Genomic DNA, 20,898 nt, shown 5'->3' on the forward strand with positions numbered 1-20,898 from the left:
GGAGCCACAGGAGAACTGGGGCCCCCCACTAAAGCTGGAGGAAACTTGCTTTCCTGAGAATCCATGGCTCAAGACAAGAAAAAAATTACAGTGCAAAAAAAAAAAAAAAAAATGATGTACTGTCCCCTTAAATAGCGCTGCGGAGTGCGCAGCCCACCGCTGTCACAGCTATGAAGTCCCCCAAAAGGAGAAAGAAAACTGAGCCAGAAGCAGTATACAGAAGAAGACAGAGAGATGCAGTGCAGAGCCCGCAGATCGTTGCTACCTGTGTCCTTGCTGCCTGAGAGGAAAAGGAAATGCTGCTGGAAGGGGCTGGCTATAAGCCAGACCTCAGGGAAAATGGCTGCCCATAGGAAATGCATTGGAGGCTTCACTAAGATGGCTGCCGACATGCGGCCGAACCGATCGTTCTACAGCCCACAAAATGGCGGCGGAGGGCGCCAAAACGATCTGTATGCTTGCCCCAGCGGGGCCATAACCATGTGCAGTAAAAAACATGGCGGACCGCGCGAACATACCCCCGCAGCGGTCGCCGCACAACACTCACGTCTGTACCCCCAAACATGCACCTAAGGTGACACAGGGACAGGGACCCCCAGTAAAAAAAACATACAGATTTGTACAAAACAAACCCCGCAGGGATCGTACAGGGAGTCACACAGGCACAGACATGGGGACACACAGCAACACAGACTGCCACCCCAGACAGAGGCCCCACACAGAAAAGTACTTACCTGTACCCGATGGTGTGGGGGAGCCTCTATGCACGGATAAACCTCTGTCCTCTCCTGACAGGGAGTGCCGTGAGCCAGGGACATGACGCTGCAGCAGCGCAGACGAGTCCTGTGAGGTAGCCACCTCACGGCTGCATCCCTGCAGCGAACAGGGATGGGTCGTTCTTAATGCCAGGGCGAACCATAGCTGAACACTCGATGGCGGACTGGGGGTCCATCTGACCCTCAGTGCCCTGGAGAACCAGGGCGGCCAGTCTGAATCCCAGCAGCGCAAGATCCATCTTCATCCGAAGAATAAACTAGCACTAAAGCTGACAAAATAAACAGCTAGTAAAGTGAGAGAAAAAACTGACATTTTTCAAAAGAAAATCAAATAAAAGATATAGGAAGGCTGAGACTGAAGCCCCGGCACAAGGTAGCCTGACTATTCCTGAAAGCTAGGCAAACTAAAACTGAGTTGGGAGAGGTGATGCAGGGGGGGTATTGACCAGATGGGACAGCCCCCGTGGGTGTGTACATGCTAATGTCTTTTGTCTTTTGACTAAGTCTATATGCCTAGCTATTCCTACGGATAGGTGGACAATACCCAATTGTGATGACTTAGAGGAGGCGGCGACTGTCGGAGGACGTAAGAGAAATATGGGTTTTATTTTCCCAGAATCATACTTATCTAGGCAGATGCAGTATTGGTTCGAAGCTGCATCTGTCCCCCGGAGCCTCTACACTAAGAACTGAGTGATCGAACACCACCGATTGCTCGGTTCTCACAGCTTCGTGAGCAGAGACAGTCAGCTGTGAAGGGGGCGGAGCGGCCGGCTCAGGCTCTCAGCAGCTCACTGAAAGGCTGAGCCGGGTGTCAGTCCAGGGATCTGGTGGATCCCGATCCCGTGGTCGTGATGACGCGGAGCCTGGACCGACTTCTGTGATGTCAGCAGAGAGCGCACTTCAGCCAGCTCTCTGCTCAAAACAGATCACAGGAGTGCAGAACAAACTACACTCTTGTGATCCATAGGAGATGAACAGCCAAATGAGCTTTGGCTGTACATCTCCTTTAATGCAAAGAATGCATTAGGAAAAAAAAAAACTTCTGACTTTACAACCCTTTTAAGCTTTGACAAAAAAAAACCCCTGAAAGCTGATTGGTTTCTATGCAGAGCTGCACCAGGTTTTGCACCCTCAAGCCATAAGGCCCATAAACACGATAAGATCGAAAGAAAAAATTTGCATGGCGAAGGCTAGAAAATGTTTATAGTACGTGAACACAGCTTCCAATTTTCGCCTAATGAGAATTTGTCCAAAAAATAAAAAAAAATTAGGAGAGCAAGACTACATATGCTCAAAAACGAAAGACGACAATACATGACATCACTCGCAAAGTTGTATTCTGTCATAGGTTGAGTAACCTCCTAATTTTCAAAGGACTAGCATACAAAAACAAACAATCATTCGTCCGATATTCTCCTCTAGTGAACAAGCACGCCGTGTCTGTGTGAAATGCATCTACAGTTTCGGGTTTGTACCATTGAGGCTTGACGTGTCAATAAAAAGGATTTACTTTATTCAAGCGCCGCAGTGGAGTGTGGCCGATTTTCCTTCTTGATTCTCCTCGTGTGTACCGGGCTTTAGTAAATCAACCTCTGTGTCTGCTCAGGCTCAAAACACTCTACTGGATGGCAAGCAATGTAATAAGAGGGCATGTTCTTTTTCGGGATGTTGCATATGTCAGCTAAAAGCAATGTGAAAGAAAACGCAACCAATGACTCTGTACACCAAATGTTGAAGGTCGCACTCAGATGGAGTTGAAGTGCCCAATTAAAATGACTACGTCATGAGAAAATTATGAGGGCTGATCTTGCTTTGAAAATTTTAGCAGCAAGCCAATAGTTTAGGTTTGGCTTCCATGCTTCCCAGGTCTCTCACCTGGAACAAGTAGAGGATCATGAATTTTGACACTCATTAAAAAAGTTCTGGGTCAGCGATTCAAAAGTATAGAAGGAAGGCAGCTACGTGATTCAAAAGTAAAGAAGTAAGGCAGCGACAGTGTTTTCAAATAGGCTACCAATGGCAGTCCTATACTTTTTTCCAATATGCACTCTGTCAAAGTTTGAGCAAGGCATATATAAGCCAACTGTTTGTGTTGAACCAGCAACACATTCCCTATACATGATGCTCAGCTTGGTATATGCACCTAATTGCATACTAGGGGATGAGATAGGGTTTGGTTCGAACCTGGATGTTCGCAGACATTGCTGGGTCAATGAACCCGAGGGCAGGAGTTTCTGGCCAATATTGGGTCAATGATGGCACAAGCATCCCCTCTCCTTTAAACTGTGGGGCAGAGAATCTCCCACACACAGCTCATTGGTCTGGCAATGACAGCTAATTTCTGGGTTCAGATGAACCCAAGGTAATCACTGTTGCCAAACTGTCTGAGATGAGAAGGAGGGATGCCTTTTAATCCAAAGTCGGTTGGAAAAGGGCATGCTCCTGCAAAAAAAAAAAGTGATTAGGTAAACCCAAAAGCAGTTTTTTTTTTCCCCACCGCTGCTATTCCTTTATATTAGCAAATACTAATATATACTAGTAAATGTAATCTTTAGGTTTAAGTAGTCAGATAGTCCATATTTTTAAAGGAGATCTAATTGTCTGACTTAAGCCTCGTAAACACGCACCGATTGTTGGCCGACCGATCGGCCGTCTTTTGTCCAGTGTTGTTGTGTTGGTTGAAATGTGCTCTAGACTGCACACCAATTTTGTCGGCCAACAACAACCAACTGCAGAAGTGATGTCATGTGCTGGTCTACTTTTCGTGCGTTTTTTCTTCTCTGAGCATGCCCAGTCTTGCTCATCTGACTTTTGTCGGCCGAAATCTGTACTGACCGACGAACAATCAGCCGTTCTGGTGACGGCCAACAAAAATTTTATAGCATGCACACCAGATTTTGTTCGACCAAAAAGTCGCAGTCGGTTGTCGGAAGCATCATACTAACAAGCCGACAATCGGCTGATCGGACGTTAGCCGAAAATTTACGGCCAACAATTGGTGCGTGTGTACGGGTCTTAAGGACCCTTCTTTCACACATACTGTCCATTTGTCCGTTTTTCATCCATCCGTTGACGGATGAAAAACGGACATCAATGTATCTCTATGTAAAAACGGATGACAACGGATGATCATCAGTTAACATCAGTTTTCATCCGCTTCCGTCAATGTCTGTTTTTTTGAACGGATGAATGCCCTATTTTTCATCCGTAAAAAAAAAAAAAAAAAAATGGATCGGACGAAAAACGGATGACAATGGATGAAAAACTGATACATTTTGACGTGACTGAACTGATGAACTGAACAGACCGTATGTGTGAAAGGGGCCTAAAAGGTCGGTCCACCGAAAAGGAGGAACAAATGGATTAGGTTCCTGAAGAGAGACACTTGGGAGTTATGCAATTGTAAAGAAAATGAATGGTTGTTTGGAGCACACTGAGAACACTAGGTACACTCTGGGCAGTAAACACTTGATTTGATCCCCTACAGAAGCACCTGCTTATTGGCTGGGTGATGGGGTGATATTAACTGTGGCAGATACAACTTTCCTGTTCTCTTATAAAAGTTCCACAATCCAGCTCCATGTGAAGCTTTCATAAGCACACTTATTTACTAAGGAGTTCCTTTACTAAAGCTAGAGAGGGCAAAATTAGTCACAATTCTGCTTCCAGGTTTTCTGCTAACGCTTAAAAAAACAAGCTTAGGATAGAAGCAAATTGCTTTCTCTGTGGAATTTTGACAAATTTTGCCCTCTCTAGCTTTAGTAAAAAAAAAAAAAAAAAAAAAAACCCTAAGAGTAACTCAGCGCAGCACAAAAAAAAAAAAACAACAATAATTTTCTTTCGATCTACCATGTATCTAGTGCAAGGGCCTGCCTGTTTGGATACAAATTTGATAGTTTAGGTATGTCCTCACATTATATAACTTTAGAAAATACAAAGTAGATTGTACAAAGACTGGTCATGCTCATTTACTCTAGATGGATATAAGAGTAAGGCCCCTTTCACACATGGGAGCCCATCAGCGGACTCCATTTTCTCTCAGCGGGGGATCGATCCACCACTGAGCAGGCAGGTGGCAGCTCTGTCTCTGTGCGGAGACAGAGTTGTCAGGTTCCCGCTGTTCTCTATGGGGGAATCAGATGAGAACGGACCGTCTGTCCGTTCTCATCCGATCTGCTGGACGGATGGAAAAAAGGGTTTCCATCCGTCCAGATTTGACGGATCGGATCCGACGTCAGCGGACATGTCTCCGCTGACATCCGATGCCCCATAGAGATGCATGGGACATCCGTTCAGATCCGCCTGAAAAACTGACAGGCGGATCTCAAATGGTCCGCTAGTGTGAAAAGGGGCCTTCGGCCCCATTCACACCTCAGAGTTTTGTAGCCTGAAGCTCCAAAATGCCAGAGGAGAAAAATTTATAAATTATTCTTTATGGAGTCGGTTGAAGCCAATCGCCTGAAGCTCAAGAATATTTGGTGCATTTTTTAAAGAATTTTTCGCTCCATAGAAATGCTTAGAGTGATTAAGTGCATTTGTTGCATGTTTTTTAACATTTTTCTGCTCACATTCAATAAATGAAAATAAAATAAAAAATAACCCCAACCTTTAACCCTAATATTAACTCCTAACCCTAATTTTAAACCCTAACCCTGAAATGAATCCCTAACCTAACAAAATAAAATAAATAATAAACAAACCCTAAAAAAAAAAACAAAAAAAAAACGTGTAAATAAATAAAAGTGGATGAAAAAGCTGACAAACATAGCATCAAATGCTGAAACCGATTATATTTTTCTAATTTGGCTACTTAAAACACCAAAGTTCAAAACCATTTTAAAACAACTGTACACAAACACTCAAAAACACACATACACACACTCTTAAAAAATGCCCAAAAACGCAACACTCCTAGCTGCATGGAGACGGGTGACCGCTGTCTGCTTCCTAGCTGCACAGAGACGGGTCACCGCTGCCTGCTTCCTAGCTACACAAAGACGGGTCACCGCTGCCTGCTTCCTAGCTGCATGGAGACGGGTCACCGCTGTCTGCTTCCTAGCTGCACAGAGACGGGTCACCGCTGACTGCTTCCTAGCCACACAGAGACGGGCCACCGCTGCCTGCTTCCTAGCTACACAGAGACAGGTCACCGCTGCCTACTTCCTAGCTGCACAGAGACGGGTCACTGCTGCCTGCTTCCTAGCCACACAGAGACGGGCCACCGCTGCCTGCTTCCTAGCTACACAGAGACAGGTCACCGCTGCCTACTTCCTAGCTGCACAGAGACAGGTCACTGCTGCCTGCTTCCTAGCTGCACAGAGACGGGTCACCGCTGCCTACTTCCTAGCTGCATGGAGACGGGTCACCGCTGTCTGCTTCCTAGCTGCATGGAGACGGGTCACCACTGCCTGCTTCCTAGCTGCATGGGAAGGGGGTCACTGCTGCCTGCTTCCTAGCTGCGTGGAGAAGGGTCTCCGCTACCTGCTTCCTAGCTGCATGGGAAGGGGGTCACTGCTGCCTGCTTCCTAGCTGCGTGGAGAAGGGTCTCCGCTACCTGCTTCCTAGCTGCACGGAAATGGGTCACCGCTGCCTGCTTCCTAGATGTTTAGAGACGGTAACCCACTGCCTGCTTCATTCTTACACCACTGACATAACCATGTAGTGCCAATGTATTTCAACTGTCTTTATAGCGGTTATTCTTTTCACAGCATAACAAGGATGTTACAAAGAGAAAATCGCGTTTAGAGACGGGTCACCGCTGCCTGTTCCTAACTGCAAATAGGTGGGTCACCGCTGCCTGCTTCCTAGCTGAACAGAGACGGGTCACCGCTGCCTGCTTCCTAGCTGCACAGAGACGGGTCACCGCTGCCTGCTTCCTAGCTGCACAGAAATGGATCACCGCTGCCTGCTTCCTAGCTGCACAGAGACGGGTCACCGCTGCCTGCTTCCTAGCTGCACAGAAACGGGTCACCGCTGCCTGCTTCCTAGCTGCACAGAGACGGGACACCACTGTCTGCTTCCTAGCTGCACAGAGACGGGTCACCACTGTCTACTTCCTAGCTGCACGGAGACGGGTCACCGCTGCCTGCTTCCTAGCTGCACAGAAACGGGTCACCGCTGCCTGCTTCCTAGCTGCAAAGAGGTGGGTCACTGCTGCCTGCTTCCTAGCTGCACAGAGACGGGTCACCGCTGCCTGCTTCCTAGCTGCACAGAGATGGGTCACCGCTGCCTGCTTCCTAGCTGCACAAAGACGGGTCACCGCTGCCTGCTTCCTAGCTGCACAGAGACGGGACACCACTGTCTGCTTCCTAGCTGCACGGAGACGGGTCACCACTGTCTACTTCCTAGCTGCACGGAGACGGGTCACAACTGTCTGCTTCATTCTTGCACCACTGACATAACCATGTAGTGCCTATGTATGTCAACTGTATCTATAGCTGTTTTTTTTCACAGCATAACAAGGACTGTACAAAAAGAAAAATCACATTTCGAAATATACTTTATTTCATAGGTGAGAGCGAACGTAGTTTCAAAGTAATTGGAAATGTTATATAAACAGGACATACAGGACTGCAAAATACATTCACTCCATGAACATCGCTAAGAGTTGTGCAGTCATTCACTGTATTGTATGTCTATAGTCTAGAAGTTACACGCAGAGCTTTCAGACAAGGCCTGTACATCCTATGGTATTTAACCGTTAAAAGGGTTTCTTGGCTAAGCAAAAAAGAGGGGCAACGGTTCCATAAAAATAATAGGAATATAGAGACTTTTTATTAGAAAGTGCAAACTATTACTGACTGTAGACATAAAATTTGAAAAACAAAACACATTATTTCAAACTAAACAGTAACATCACCGACATGAAGGAAGTGAAGCTTTATTATTATGCTAATTTACCATTTGACTGCCAACAATACAGAGCCTTATTTACCAGTGTGTGTAGGGCAAGAATGGTTTCAAATGCCCCACCGCATTCAATCAGATTCTTCCGTTCATGCTCCCATGCTGCACCAGGACAGTCTACACGTTCCTAAGAACCTATTAGATTTTCCAAAACCATTAAAAAGCATAAATGGAAGAATACGGTTGCTATAGATAGAAACCGTCCAATGATGCACACTAATAAATAGGGCCCCCGGTATGGTTTCTCTATGGCAGTGCCAAGCACATGTGGTAGAGTGCAGTGATTGGTAAGGGCTCCCAAATGCTTGTAAACACGGTATGAAGGTTTAAGATATGACTTTAACCCACAGTCTCACGACAGGCCTCGATTTCAAGTGTGTGTGTTCTCATGACAAACAACCAGATGCTTACTTGTTCTATCTAACCTGCACCAAAAAAAATGATAGATGCTGGTTGGTTGGAGAACACACTGTGTGTAGTGTGAAGGGGAAAAAAAAAAAAACAGCAAATGCAGATTTAAGGAAATTTGTCTTCACGCTCTGGGGTGTGAACACAGCAGTAGCCCATCTAGGCCTGGCCAGATACAAGTTCAAAGGAAGACACGATGACAGTGAAGCTGTAAAGCAGGGGTGTCAAACTCAATTTCTTCATGGGCCGCATCAGCATTAGGATTGCCTTTGAGGGCAGTTGCCGGTTGAATCTGTAAGATTAGATGTCCAGGGCACCCCACCCCCTCTTACATCAGATGTCAAGAGCCCCCCAACCATCAGATGTCAAGAGTTCCCCACCCTCCCTTAACTTGTGCTGCTGCTGAGAAGAAGCTGGGGCATTGGGAAGGCTGGAACTCTACTGCAGCTGCAGTAGAGGTGCAGGGGCCACATGAAATGGCCTGGAGGGCCGGATTCGGCCCGCGGGCCTTGTGTTTGACACCTGTGCTGTAAAGGCTCAGCTTCAGAGCCCCTGAACTAGTATCTAGCCTGTGATCTAAAGAACGGTTGCTGCTGTGGTTGGTAGAACTTAAGCCACCTCCTTCCTTACATAAAAGCAAATGTGAGTCCCTGACAAGAGGAGAATTAAAAGGCCCTAGATGACCACATCCACTACGGAATCGAAAAAAGTTTTAATTATGAGGTAAAAATGGCGCCATTATCCACAGCAACCAAATCTCCATTTAAAAAATGACTGGTTTCTACAGTCAACAGCTCGATTTTGCTTTAATGAATAGGCCTCAAAGCCTGTTGAGTTGACCAATAATAAGCTAGCTTATTCACAGATGTAAATGATAAAGAACCCAGAGGCTACTGTAAAAAATAAATATTCGGCACAAACAGTAAATGGAACAACCAATTAGATTCCAATGTTATTTGAATAGTGCAGGTTAGAAAAGGACAGAAGAACCTTATTGGCTGCCATAGACTTTTGATGGACCCAGTGACGAATACAGCTGTTGGTTTTGTCCTCCTGTGTAGCCTGTAAGGAAATAACCCACGTATAGGCCTGTGCCATGTATTACTCGCTCCAACTGGAATATGTACATCTATATTTTATAAACGGATACAGGAATACATAGGTGAGCACACAAGATGTTCTGTGTAAGATCTGTAAGTATATTTCAGAATCTGTATAAATATAGCCACATGACATACTGACTACATATTATACACGGATATCACTGCAGTTCAGATGAAAATTGTTGCATTCTCTAGTTTGGATACAGCAAAGTAACAAAAAAAAAGGAGAGTGCCATCATTTACCCGCACTCCATGTGAACTGAGAAAGCTGTGCCACTAGGGGGAGCAGTTCAGGACTAACAGACCAATATATATATGTGACATTTGTGGGATCCTCACATAATAGATGGCTACACTGTACTGAAAAGCTGGTATGTTACAGAGATAGAAGGCATCCGTTTGACAGGAGAACGACTGTTTACCAATGCAGGGAAGGAATGGAGTCCAATATTTAGAGAGAGCGCAGGCATTTGAGGCCAAAGCAGCTAGAAGACGCCATGATCCGGGTGTCCTTAATGATGGGCAGTCTGACGTTGATTAGCCAGATGCGGGGGCTTTACAGGTCTGACAATGTACTGAAAAGAAAACTAGTTGTCATTTCGTAATCAGGCTGAACCTAAGCACCAGCTGTGTTCAGTTAGTTTATCCAAATGCGCATTCCAGGCTTTAGGCGTTAGAAAGGGAAAGGAGGATAGAAAGAGAGAGACATTGAATCCTTTTCTGTATCCCCTCCCCCTTTCTTCCCAGGTATGTGTACACCAAACGCAGACAGGTGTTCAGTCTCTATGTACGTGTGGCCTCTACACAGCCGCCCAGTTCTCCAGTTCTCTCATGTCATCATCATCCTCCTCTTGCTTCTTCTTGGCTAGAAAAAAAAAAAAATCCAGAATGCGTTATTCGATGAAAGCACTTTAATAGAGACTCTACTGTACAGTCTTGCGATTCCCCTGCATAGTAGGAACCCCCCACCCAAACATAGGTCATACAACAACCTCTCCCGTGCCAACACTTTGCAGGTCTTATACCAATAACTGCCTGCATTGTATGGCTCAGTGCACACTGGCAAAGAAGGGGCGGTAGAAAAATCGGCAGCTGCTCAGCATTTTTACCACCCACAATTGCCCACCTACAAGATTACACAGGGCCAGAAGGGCAAGTTCATATTGACACAGTTGCAATGCTCTGCAGTGTGGCATTTTTAACTCAGCAAGTCAGTGGGACAGCGCTGCAGCCATGTGCCAAACGCAGCTTTGGCAATTGTGGTGCGGTAGTTCAAGGTAAAATCCCCACTGGCATAGAAAAAAATAAATAAGAGAATGGAAAGAAAAGAGGGTGCACCAGCCTAGTGCATTATCCAACATAAATATACTGAAGATAAAAAGTATTAAAAACGACTCACAAAGTTGTGACGAATGTATGAAACAAACAGCCAATCATCTGTGGCTCCAAAGCCCTGGAATAAAAAGTCTCATAGAACTTGGGGGGGGGGGGGGAGCATGCAGTGGCCCCTGCTGGCTGATGAGTTTTGAAGGATTGTCCTTCCCTGGAGCCTTAGGCAGGGGCCCCTGCATGGTCTCCCCCCCCCCCCCCAAGGGTCTGGAGATTGTTTATTCCAGGGCTTTCAAGCCACGGATGATTGGCTGTTCCCCCACAACCTCTTGAACTAATGAAAACTTGCTGTCAACTATGGTTCGAAAAGCAATCCACCTCGGATCGATATTTAGAGGGCAGTGAAGTCTGCCACCCATGTGAAAGAGACCTAGGGGAAAATCTGTGAAGCCAGGTGCTTCAAAGACATCACCTTAAAATTATACCCCGTACACACGTGCAGATTATCTGAAGACTTTTGTCTGCAGACTTACCAAAACCATATAATATGAGGTCAAACCTAAACACTTTCAATTTGTATGCAATCCGGCAGGCCCTTGCACTACATAGAAAAGGTAAATCTGAAAGTCTTCAGATAATCTGCACGTGTGTACGGGGCATAAGTTTCACTTAAAGAGGTTGTACACCTATAATTTTTTTTTTCTCTTCTTTAAATCCTGAAAGAGAAACCCATAATGAGCTAGTATGCATCGCATACTAGCTCATTATGAAATACTTACCTTAGAACGAGCCCCCGCCGTGCCGTCCGCTTACCTGTATGACGGGCGACATGTATAGTCGCCCATCTTCCGGGATCGCGGCATCCGGCCATCTGATTGGCCGGAGCCGCGGTGACGTCACTCCCGCGCACGCGCGCGGGAGCCGACGGTCACGGCACGGGGCTCTGAAGGAACGGCACGATCTGCCGTTCCTTCAGAGCGCATGCGCCAGTGACGTCACTGGCTGCATTAAAGGTAAATATCTCCTAAACGGTGCATGTTTAGGAGATATTTACAGTATCTATAGGTAAGCCTTAATATAGGCTTACCTATAGGTACAACTTCCTGAGGAGGGTTTACTTCCTCTTTAAAAAAGAAGAAAAAAAAAAAAAAAAAAAAAACACAATGCTGCAGGTATAAAGAGGAGCCACCTAGTGGTGTCTGCAGATATTTGCAGCAGATTATAAGCCTTGTGGTTTTGACTACCAGACCCCAATCTGATGGGCAATGCTTTGGGTCTTCCTGTAGATTCCTACTCGTCAGTGAGGCAGCCAATAGAAATGAAAGGCTGGGAGTGGCTTACCAGCAAGCGCCAACTGTAGTGGGAAGTTGCCTAAATTATTTCCACAAATCGCCCCTGTGGTGACCTCCTGGATCCTAGGCCAGGGCTGCACATGGGGCCCCATCTTCCGGCCAAGTCAGTGCTAACTTGCAACCCTCCAAATGCTACGCCCAACTACTCTAATTTCTGTCTGTGGACAGTAAGGGCTCTGCCATTTGACCTCTGAGAGAAAAAGAAATGGTTGATCACCTTACTGCCTGGTGGACGGTGTGTTTAATCTTCTCTTGCAGAGCTACAGAAGCTGCTGTTATCTGACACTTCCTGGTGTATCAGATAGAATGTCCCCAGCGGACTACTTTGTTTCTTCCTGCCAGCCACTAGAGGACACCAAATGACGTAGAAGCCAGCAGCTGAAATATCAGCACAAAGCTGGGGGAAACCTTTTCCAATACACCCAAAAGAGTGCAGCTGCACTTTTTGCAAAAGAGTGAAGATTGGACTTACCACCAAATTGACAGGCAAGTATTTAACAATCTTTTACAGGGCGGCCATTACTCAATTCTTTTATTCTATTGTCAGGGTCCTACACGTACAGCCTGGGCCTAGGACCCATGTGGATTGATTTGGAGACCAACATGAACATGCATGCACTTTAGCTTGGCTGTTCACTCAAAGAGTATCTTCAGTCGGTTTGTAAAAAAATAAAAGTCGGCAGCTACAGGTATTGTAGCTGCTGACTTTTAATAAAAGGAAACTTACCCATACAGGGATCCAGCTCTGTCCTCGCATGGGCTGGTTCTTCACCGGTCTTGGGGTCCCTGGCATGTTTACTGTGGGAAACCAGCTACGATCCCTTGCAACTTCCCAGCTGGCTTCTTGCTGCACTTTGAAAATGGTCCTGTAGCTTCCTGGGACCTCTGAAATGTCCCAAGAGGCTGCAGAAGGGGGGGGGGGGGGGGGAGAACTTCTGATGGAATCATCTAGGTCCCTGGTCCCCAACCCTGGTCCTCAGGGCCCACTAACAGGCCAGCTTTGCAAGATAACTGAAATACATCACAGGTGATATAATTTGCTGCTCAGTGATTGCAGTACTCTAGTCTGCATCTCCCCAAGGTAATACTTAAAATCTGGCCTGTTAGTGGGCCCTGAGGACCGGAGTTGAGGACCACTGATCTAGGCGATTTCAGCAGAAGTGGGAGTAGATACCTGCCAAAACTAGGTACCCATTTCCCAACAAAAAAACTAATGTATAATATACCACTAATGTTGGAGAACGGGAGGAGGAGGAGGATATAAAGCCGAACTTACGTTTTAGAGAAGTTCCGCTTTAAAATGATCAAATAAATGAACAGCACATGGGAAAAGCTTCAGAGTGAGTAACACAGAGTGCCCTTTGCACACAGTTAAGCCTTTGGAGATATAATGCTTACCTGGCTTTGCAGGCAGAGAAGCTGCAGGCACATTTGGGAGCGGCACAGTTTCTGGACCATGAACCTCCAAAAGATTCTTATCTAGTTCTTCTTGTTCTAGTTCTTCCAATTCTGCCAATAGTTCATCCTGAAAACAAAGACAGTTGGTAAAGAAGTACTCCTATTAAGAGGGGCGACTGTGACGGTTAAATGGAACGTCCTATATGCCCTTTTATTAGAATCATTCAAGTATAATAATAGGAGCACATTATTTCTGTTTTATAGCTTGTGTAAACAGGCAAATGGAGCGTGAAAAGGGGAATACAATGTGGAAAGGTCACTTTACATTTGTCTGCTGTAGGACAGGGGGCAGTTACACTTGCCGCCTCCTGTGCTTTGATTTAACCCTTAAAAGGCCAAGTTAACCCTTTGAAAAAAATAAATAAATGTACATTTTTTAATGCTCTGCAGAGCATTGCACCTGCGATCAGCAGATCGCAGGTGCCATGTCCGGCTCCTGCAGACAGTCAGGATAGCTGTCTGCCCGTACCTTTGACACAGGCAAGCAGTTACTTGACAGTAGGAACAACAATGAACTAAGAGGATGCTCACCAGAGCCCAAGTAACTAATTGAGAACTACAAGCCGTCAGTCGCAATGGCTAACGGTACTTGTAGTCTATTCATTCACAGGGAACTGTGAACACCCCTATATTAAAAAAAAAAATCCACAAAGGATAAAAATAAAAGCACTGAAAGTGGCAACTATAAATGTCTTCACATTCACCTCTGGGCCAGCAGTTGCTAAAGTGAGAATGTTGAAAACACGTCTCTCACCACCCTATGCTTTAGGCCCCTTTCACACATGGGAGTCCGTCGGCACTTAGCAGGCGGATGGCAGCTCTGTCTCCGCGCTGTGTGTGGAGACAGCTGTCAGGTCCCCGCTGTTCTCTATGGGGGAATCGGATGCGAACGGACCGCCTGTCCATTCTCATCCGATCCCACCCGCTGGACGGATGGAAAATAGGGTTTCCATCCATCCAGATTTGACGGATCGGATGTCAGTGGACATGTCTCTGCTGACATCCGATGCCCCATAGAGATGCATGGGGCATATGTTCAGAGCCGCCTGAAAAACTGACAGGCGGATATTAACGGTCTGCTAGTGTGAAAGGGGGTTGACATTTTCCGTCTCAGAGCCTTGTTTGAATGGAAAATGTCAGTCCCCAAAAGCCTATAGAGCAGATTCTAGGTGTAATGACCTACAACAAGCAAGACTGTTAAAGCGGAGTTCCACCCAAAAGTGGAACTTCCGCTTTAGGTAGTCCTAACCCCCTGACATGCCACATTTGGCATGTCATTTTTTTTTTGGGGGGGGGGAAGCGGGTACTTAGTTTTGACAGGTACCCGCTACCACTTCCGCTCGGAGCACCGCGGCGCCCTGAGCGGAAGTTCTCCTCTCCCCCTCCCTTCCTGCAATCTTCTGGGACATGTCAGAGGTCCCAAAAGATTGCCGGCCAATCAAGACGCGCAGCACAACCCGCGCATGCACAGTGCGTACCCGGCTGTGAAGCCGCAAGCGGTTACAGCCGGGTGCCCACACAAGTGATGCCGGCGCCGCTGAGACCAGAGGGGGAGGATCGAGGCTTCGGGCGGCTGCATCGCTGGAAAGTGGGACAGGTGAGTATGTGTTTATTAAAAAAAGTCAGCAGCTACACTTTTTGTAGGTGTTGACTTTTAATAAACACAGAAAAGGCTGGAACTCCGCTTTAAACTGCACGCTTGTTCCAGATCTGTGCCTCAAAAAGCACTGAAGCCTGGCAACTAGCTTTTATAGAAGGAGATCAGTAACGGAATCCTCTGTATTACACTATACTACATACAAGCTTCCTTGAAGCCCTGAGCTTAGGTAGGCTGTGTGACTGATATGCATTTTAGGAATCAATTATGACTAAAGGGCAAATTTAAAGCTTTATAAACCCAAAGCAAACATAACATATTGCAGCTCACCAATTCTTAGGCCTCATTCACAGGGGAGTAACTTAAGCGTACATTTGTGTGAACAGCCTGTTTGCCCACAAAGGATGTACAGGTGCTATGTATATTCCATGCTAGCAGTCCCATTCATGTCTATTGGGACGCAACAGATTATATTCGGACATCTGTGTGGGTCCTCGAACACAGAGACAATGTGAATTCAAGCACTCGCATGGATGTCAAACTGGGAGCAGCGGCTGTATCTGTGCAGCTGCTGCATCTCAGACATGACGCATCTCAAGACAGGAAAGTATGTTACTGGCCAGATCACCAAATGAATATAAAATCCCATCTAAGGATTGGTGAGCTGAAGGAAATTACATTTTGTTTTGGGGTTTAAGTCCCGGTTCACATTTGAGCAATGCGGGACCGCTGTGAATATGCAGCGTCTTCCCGCATCACATCCGCACCCCTGGCAGTTCACACTGCCATATGCGGTACGCAGGGGGTGTCAATTAAAAGTTAATGACACCCCCAGTTGAGATCGCACAGAATCAGATCGCACTAGTGTGAACCACCATGCGATCAGATTATACTGCGGATTAAAAAAAGGGTCATGTGCGTGTTTAGTGCGATTGCGGTGCGAATTCAGCCAAACTGTATGGCTGAAATTTGCACCGCACAGAGATCGCATGTCATTTTGGAGCAGTGTGCTCCGAATTACATGCGATCTCTGTGATCGCACTAATGTGAACCGGCACTAATACAACTTTAAGTGTTTCCAAGAACAAATTGTGATATATTGCAGATTACCGGTCCTGAGATCGGGTGGCGGCATTTGTGTTCACTTTTCAGGCCAACCACATATTTAGCAAGTGCACCCAGTACACAAGTATACCTGCTGATCTTGCCAGAAATACAATGCTGTTGATTTACTAAAACTGGAGAGTGCAAAATCTGGAGTAGCTGTGCATGGTAGCCAATACGCTTCTAACTTCAGTTGTTCAATGAACCTCTTCACGGCCGTACGCATATATGTGGCCTCCCAGCGGGTAGGCTTGAACGGCGAGCGGCCTCATATTTGAAGCCCTGTGTAAATCACTTACTGTGCTCAAGAGTCCAATCCCAGTGTGGTAGACGGCGGGGATCAGTAAGCTCCTGCTGCATACTTGCGATCAGGAACTTTTGATCATGTGACTGCTGTGACATCACAATAGTCACATGACCCGAATGCCCCCTGTAACGTTAAAAAACCATACCTCGTTAGAATTCCATACCCTCGTCACTTCCGGTCTGAAACAGCTGAGCGGCGCAGCAGTGCGCATGCTCAGAGCCCCAGATACGTCATTGCACAGCAGAGAAGTTCAGAAGTACGCATGCTCGGAGGGAATGAAATTATTACGGTAGTGTGTGTAATGTTATACTTGCGGCGGTTACATTAAAACAGTTCGGCGGCAACATGGGGCATCTCCTCTCCTATCCCTGACACTTCCCTCATCTCGGCAAATAAATATAAAAGCGGCGGCGGGTGTATGAAATGTAAATGACGGAGATGTCGGCTCCGTGATCCGCTTTTATATTTATTAGCCGAGATCAGGGAAGTGACAGGGGAAGGAGCGGAGATGACTCATAGTGCAGAGGAGTTGTTTTAATGTAACGGCGGCAAGTGTAACATTATATACACTACTGTGAGAAATCCATACCCTCCGTAGGTTTCAACCGGAAGTGACGAGGGTATGGTTTTTTCACGGAACACCCACCTCCCGGGTTTTAGAACACTTTAACCACTTGCCGACAGCCCGCCGCCTTCTTACTGTGACTGGACTGCATGTGGTTTCAGGGGCACCACCGGAGCCGTGCTCCTGCTGTGTTTAGATTGCCGCTGCCCTCCCGGGATCGTCCGGGAAAGCGAGAGAAGACCCACCTGCTTATGTAAACAAAGCAGGTGGATCTCCTCTCAGACAGGCAAGGAGAGATGAACAGTTTCAGCTAAGCTGAAACTGCGATCTCTCTGTGCCTGTCACAGAACCCCCCTCCCCCCCCCCCCCCCACACAGTCAGTAAGCATTCAGGCATATATTTAACCCCTTTGATCACCCCCAGTATTAACCCCCTCCCTGCCAGTGTCATTTATACAGTAACAATGCATATTATTTAGCACTGATTACTGTATTAGTGTCACTGGTCCCCAAACAGTGTCAAAAATGTCAGTTAGGGGTCCGATCTGTCCCCCGCAATGTCGCAGTCCTGCTAAAAAGCCAAGATCGCCGCCATTACTAATAAAAAATAACTAAATAAAGTCCAAAAATCTATCTCGTAGTTTGTAAACGCTATAACTTTTGCGCAAACCAATTAAAATACGCTTTTTGGAATTTTTTTTTTACCAAAAATATGTAGCAGAGTAAAAAATATGGTGATTTTTTCAAAATTGTCGCTCTTTTTTGTTTATAGCGAAAAATCTAAAAACCGCAGAGGTGATCAAAAGCTCTATTTGTGGGAAAAAAAGGACATCAATTGTATTCTGTACAGCGTCGCACGACCGCGCAATTTTCCGTTAAAGTAGCCCAGTGCCAAATCGCAAAAAAATGGCCTGGTCATTAAGGGGGCAAATCCTTCCGGTCCAGAAGTGGTTAAGGGCCGGGAAGTGGTCAGCGTGAAAGGGTTAAGCTTTGCGAAGAAAAAAACCTGATAGCCGATTGGTTTCTGTGCAGTGCTGTGCCAGACTTTACACTCTCCAGTTTTAGTAAACCAACCCCCATTTTTTACCACTTTGTGAGCTGAAAAGAGAGCATATAAAATACTGATCCCACCAAATCCAGCCTGTGAGACAACCATGGCTACTTCCATAGATACAGTGGATAGGTGAGTGTAGACATGATGGGACTGGAAGTGTATTCGTTACAGCATTACCAGGTGGAAATAAAGGAAAAAAAAGCCAGAAGATGACAACAATGAATCCAACACTACATCTAAGGATTGGTAACCAGCAACGTATTAGGTCAATATTTTCTATTAGCTTTGCCTTTAGTGATTTCAACATACCATCTATTTTTCTTTTTTTTTTTTTTTTTTAATGAGACCAGTGCATTACAGAATATGTCTCTGATGAGATCCAATCAGCTTCCTCTTTGTGGATCAGCCTGGCCACGTAAGGCGAAGCACGTCTAGCAGACTCCACCCCTACCGAAGTCGTCAACGCCTACGGTGAGGCGCCGACGTAACGCGTAAAGGGGCGGAGCCTGCGCGCTGGATGCCGTCTCTTCCTGTACATGCTGACTGCTATGCGCTGTGGAGCGCCACTCTTGTGAGTACGATTCTTTTTGTCTGAATAAAGCCGCTTGCTTGATCATACAGAGAGCACTAGATCTTTTCATTTGTTCCCCATCTATATGGTAATCGCTCTGGAGGTGAGAGGCTTCCTATAGCCTATGTGATCCGAGGATCTCTGTGTATATATCAACGCTGTCACTGACCCGTGATTAGGTCTTCAGTGGAGGTGAGAGACCAATTCACTTGGTGGTGGGATTGCACAGCTCACAGAAGTAGATATATTTACGTTCACACAGGATAACTTTTTTGGACACGTGGGAGTTGATTTACCTATTGATTGATCTATTATATGGAAACTTGGGATGATTGCATTGTTTATGGATACGGATTTAGAAGTTTATGAATATTTTTTACTGGCGCATCACTTTTTTTGTATTATTTAGTAATACTGTTCTAACCTGTGTATCAGCACAGTGTGGGGTTATCCTGGACATTTGATATGACAAACGGCTGCTAACAAAATGAACTTTCTAGAACAGCGTTACAGGAGACTGGACGATTAAATTTGTAATGCTTTTTACAATGCAAATGCCTGCCAGTTAGAAATGTTTGGTGTAAAGTGTTGGGAATTATAAAAGCAAAACCCTGGTAGAGGATTTTAATTGGTTGTGGAGGTGGTTAGATGGGTTCATTTGACTTATGGAATCAGGACCTAGGAAGGTCTTTGGAAAACCCACAATGCATTCTATGTATGAAGGTTAAAACCTTCTGTGTGCACCAGCCCCCCTATTACCTGAGCCCCCTCAATCCAACGATGTCCTCGAAAGACTTGGCTCTCTGGGAACTCGCACCCCTGATTGGCTTTTGGCTCCTACTGCTGTCAAATCACAACCAGTGAGCAACTCAGTGCCCAGCCACAGCTGCATGTGTGAATGGACACACAGCTCCACAACTCGGGAAAGAGCCCTGCTCGGGTGCCCCCAGAGAAAGCTGCTTGCCGTGGGGGCACTCGGCAGGGGCCAGGACCGAAGAAGAAGAGGATCCGGACTGCTCTGTGCAAAACCACTGCAGAGAGCAGGTAAGTGTAACATTATTATAATTTTAGAACACAAAAAAAAAAAACTTTAGTATCCTTTGAAGCCCTGCCACAGTAAAAGAGGTAGTAGAAATCAGGCTTTGGGTTTTCTGCCATCTAGAATGCTTACCAAAAGTTGGGGAAGATCCTGCTGACACATCAATCCTGTGTTCGTTTTCACATAAAGCGAACCTGTTGCTGATTTTAGTATGCTTACTTTGGCTATTCCATACATATGCAAATTTTGGGCGTTTCTTATTTTAATTTTAGCTGTTTTTTTTTTTTTTTCACTCACCTCATCAAACTCCTCTCCAAAACCAATGGGTTTGGAAATGGCATCTGAGATTTCATGTGCCACCTCATGCTGGTCAGCGATGTCCTGCATTAGTTCATCAACCTTATCAATATCCCTGTGGACAAACACACAGCATTTTTAGAAATGGATAAACCTGAACAACAAAGCAGTCCACCTATTAAGAGTTATACACATCCAGATACAATAGTAAAAAAAAAAAAAAAAGTAGGCACTGCTGCTAAATAACAAATAATATATAAAAGGCAGGTAGGTACCCTACTGTGGAATCCAGAACGTAATAAAATAAAATTAGTTCTAAAGCCTAAATGTTTTTAACCTTCATACAATGCAAAAACACCCCACTAAGGGTCCATTCACACTAGCGCAACTTGTTAGGCGACTTGGTCGCCTGACAAGTTGCGGTCGGTCGCTCGCCATTGATTAGCACAGGACCCGTTCTAATAGGAGCGACGCAAGTCGCTCAGACTTAGAAAAAGGGTCCTGTACTACTTTGGGGCGACCTGGAGGCGACTTGCATTGACTTCAATTATATGAAGTCCGTGCAAGTCGCACCGAGGTCGCCCAACCAAGTCGTGTCGTGCCAGTCTGAATGGGCTGTAACTGTCCTAGCCCCCTCTGTTCATAAACATAACCCTGGCTCATGTCACTGCTCCAAGCGCTGTTCTCAGCACCAGCACCTCTCCTCTTACTTTCTGCTCTCACAGGAGAAACAGAGCAGCAGTACCATAGGCTTTTGCTGCTGTCAGTCAAATTTCTGTAAGGAGGAAGTGAGGGTGTGGCTTGCTGGCATTGTGGGTCTTTAGACGCACACAGCTCAGGACCCAAAGAGTGTGCACGCGCGGGTGTTTTAGCACCTTGCTTGCTACAGATGGCACCCAAAGAAGGCAGGAACTGACAGAGCCTGGGGACTGCCAGCACAGGAAGTAAGCGACCTTTCTGTGCTATCTGGTTGCACAAAGCAGGTAGTTATCACCTCTCACTAAAAAATAAAAATAAAAAATACTTTAAA

The 20,898-nt window shown here is 45.9% G+C and overlaps 1 protein-coding gene across 1 annotated transcript in view; it reads right to left on the reverse strand.

Annotated features, from left to right (window-relative positions):
• Positions 1-9,117: 9,117 nt before the first annotated feature.
• CHMP4B (charged multivesicular body protein 4B) overlaps positions 9,118-20,898 on the reverse strand; it is a 41,401-nt gene continuing 29,620 nt past the window's right edge. The window contains exons 3-5 of the mRNA XM_082271843.1: positions 19,869-19,983; positions 13,276-13,402; positions 9,118-10,061 (exon numbers count right to left, since the gene is read on the reverse strand). Coding sequence (XP_082127969.1) covers positions 9,997-10,061; positions 13,276-13,402; positions 19,869-19,983 — 307 coding nt within the window. The 3' untranslated portion in view covers positions 9,118-9,996. The remainder of the gene's footprint in view (positions 10,062-13,275; positions 13,403-19,868; positions 19,984-20,898) is intronic.

This window comes from Pelophylax lessonae (genome assembly GCF_965119305.1).
Source record: "Pelophylax lessonae genome assembly, chromosome: 11".
Lineage (NCBI taxonomy): Eukaryota > Metazoa > Chordata > Amphibia > Anura > Ranidae > Pelophylax > Pelophylax lessonae.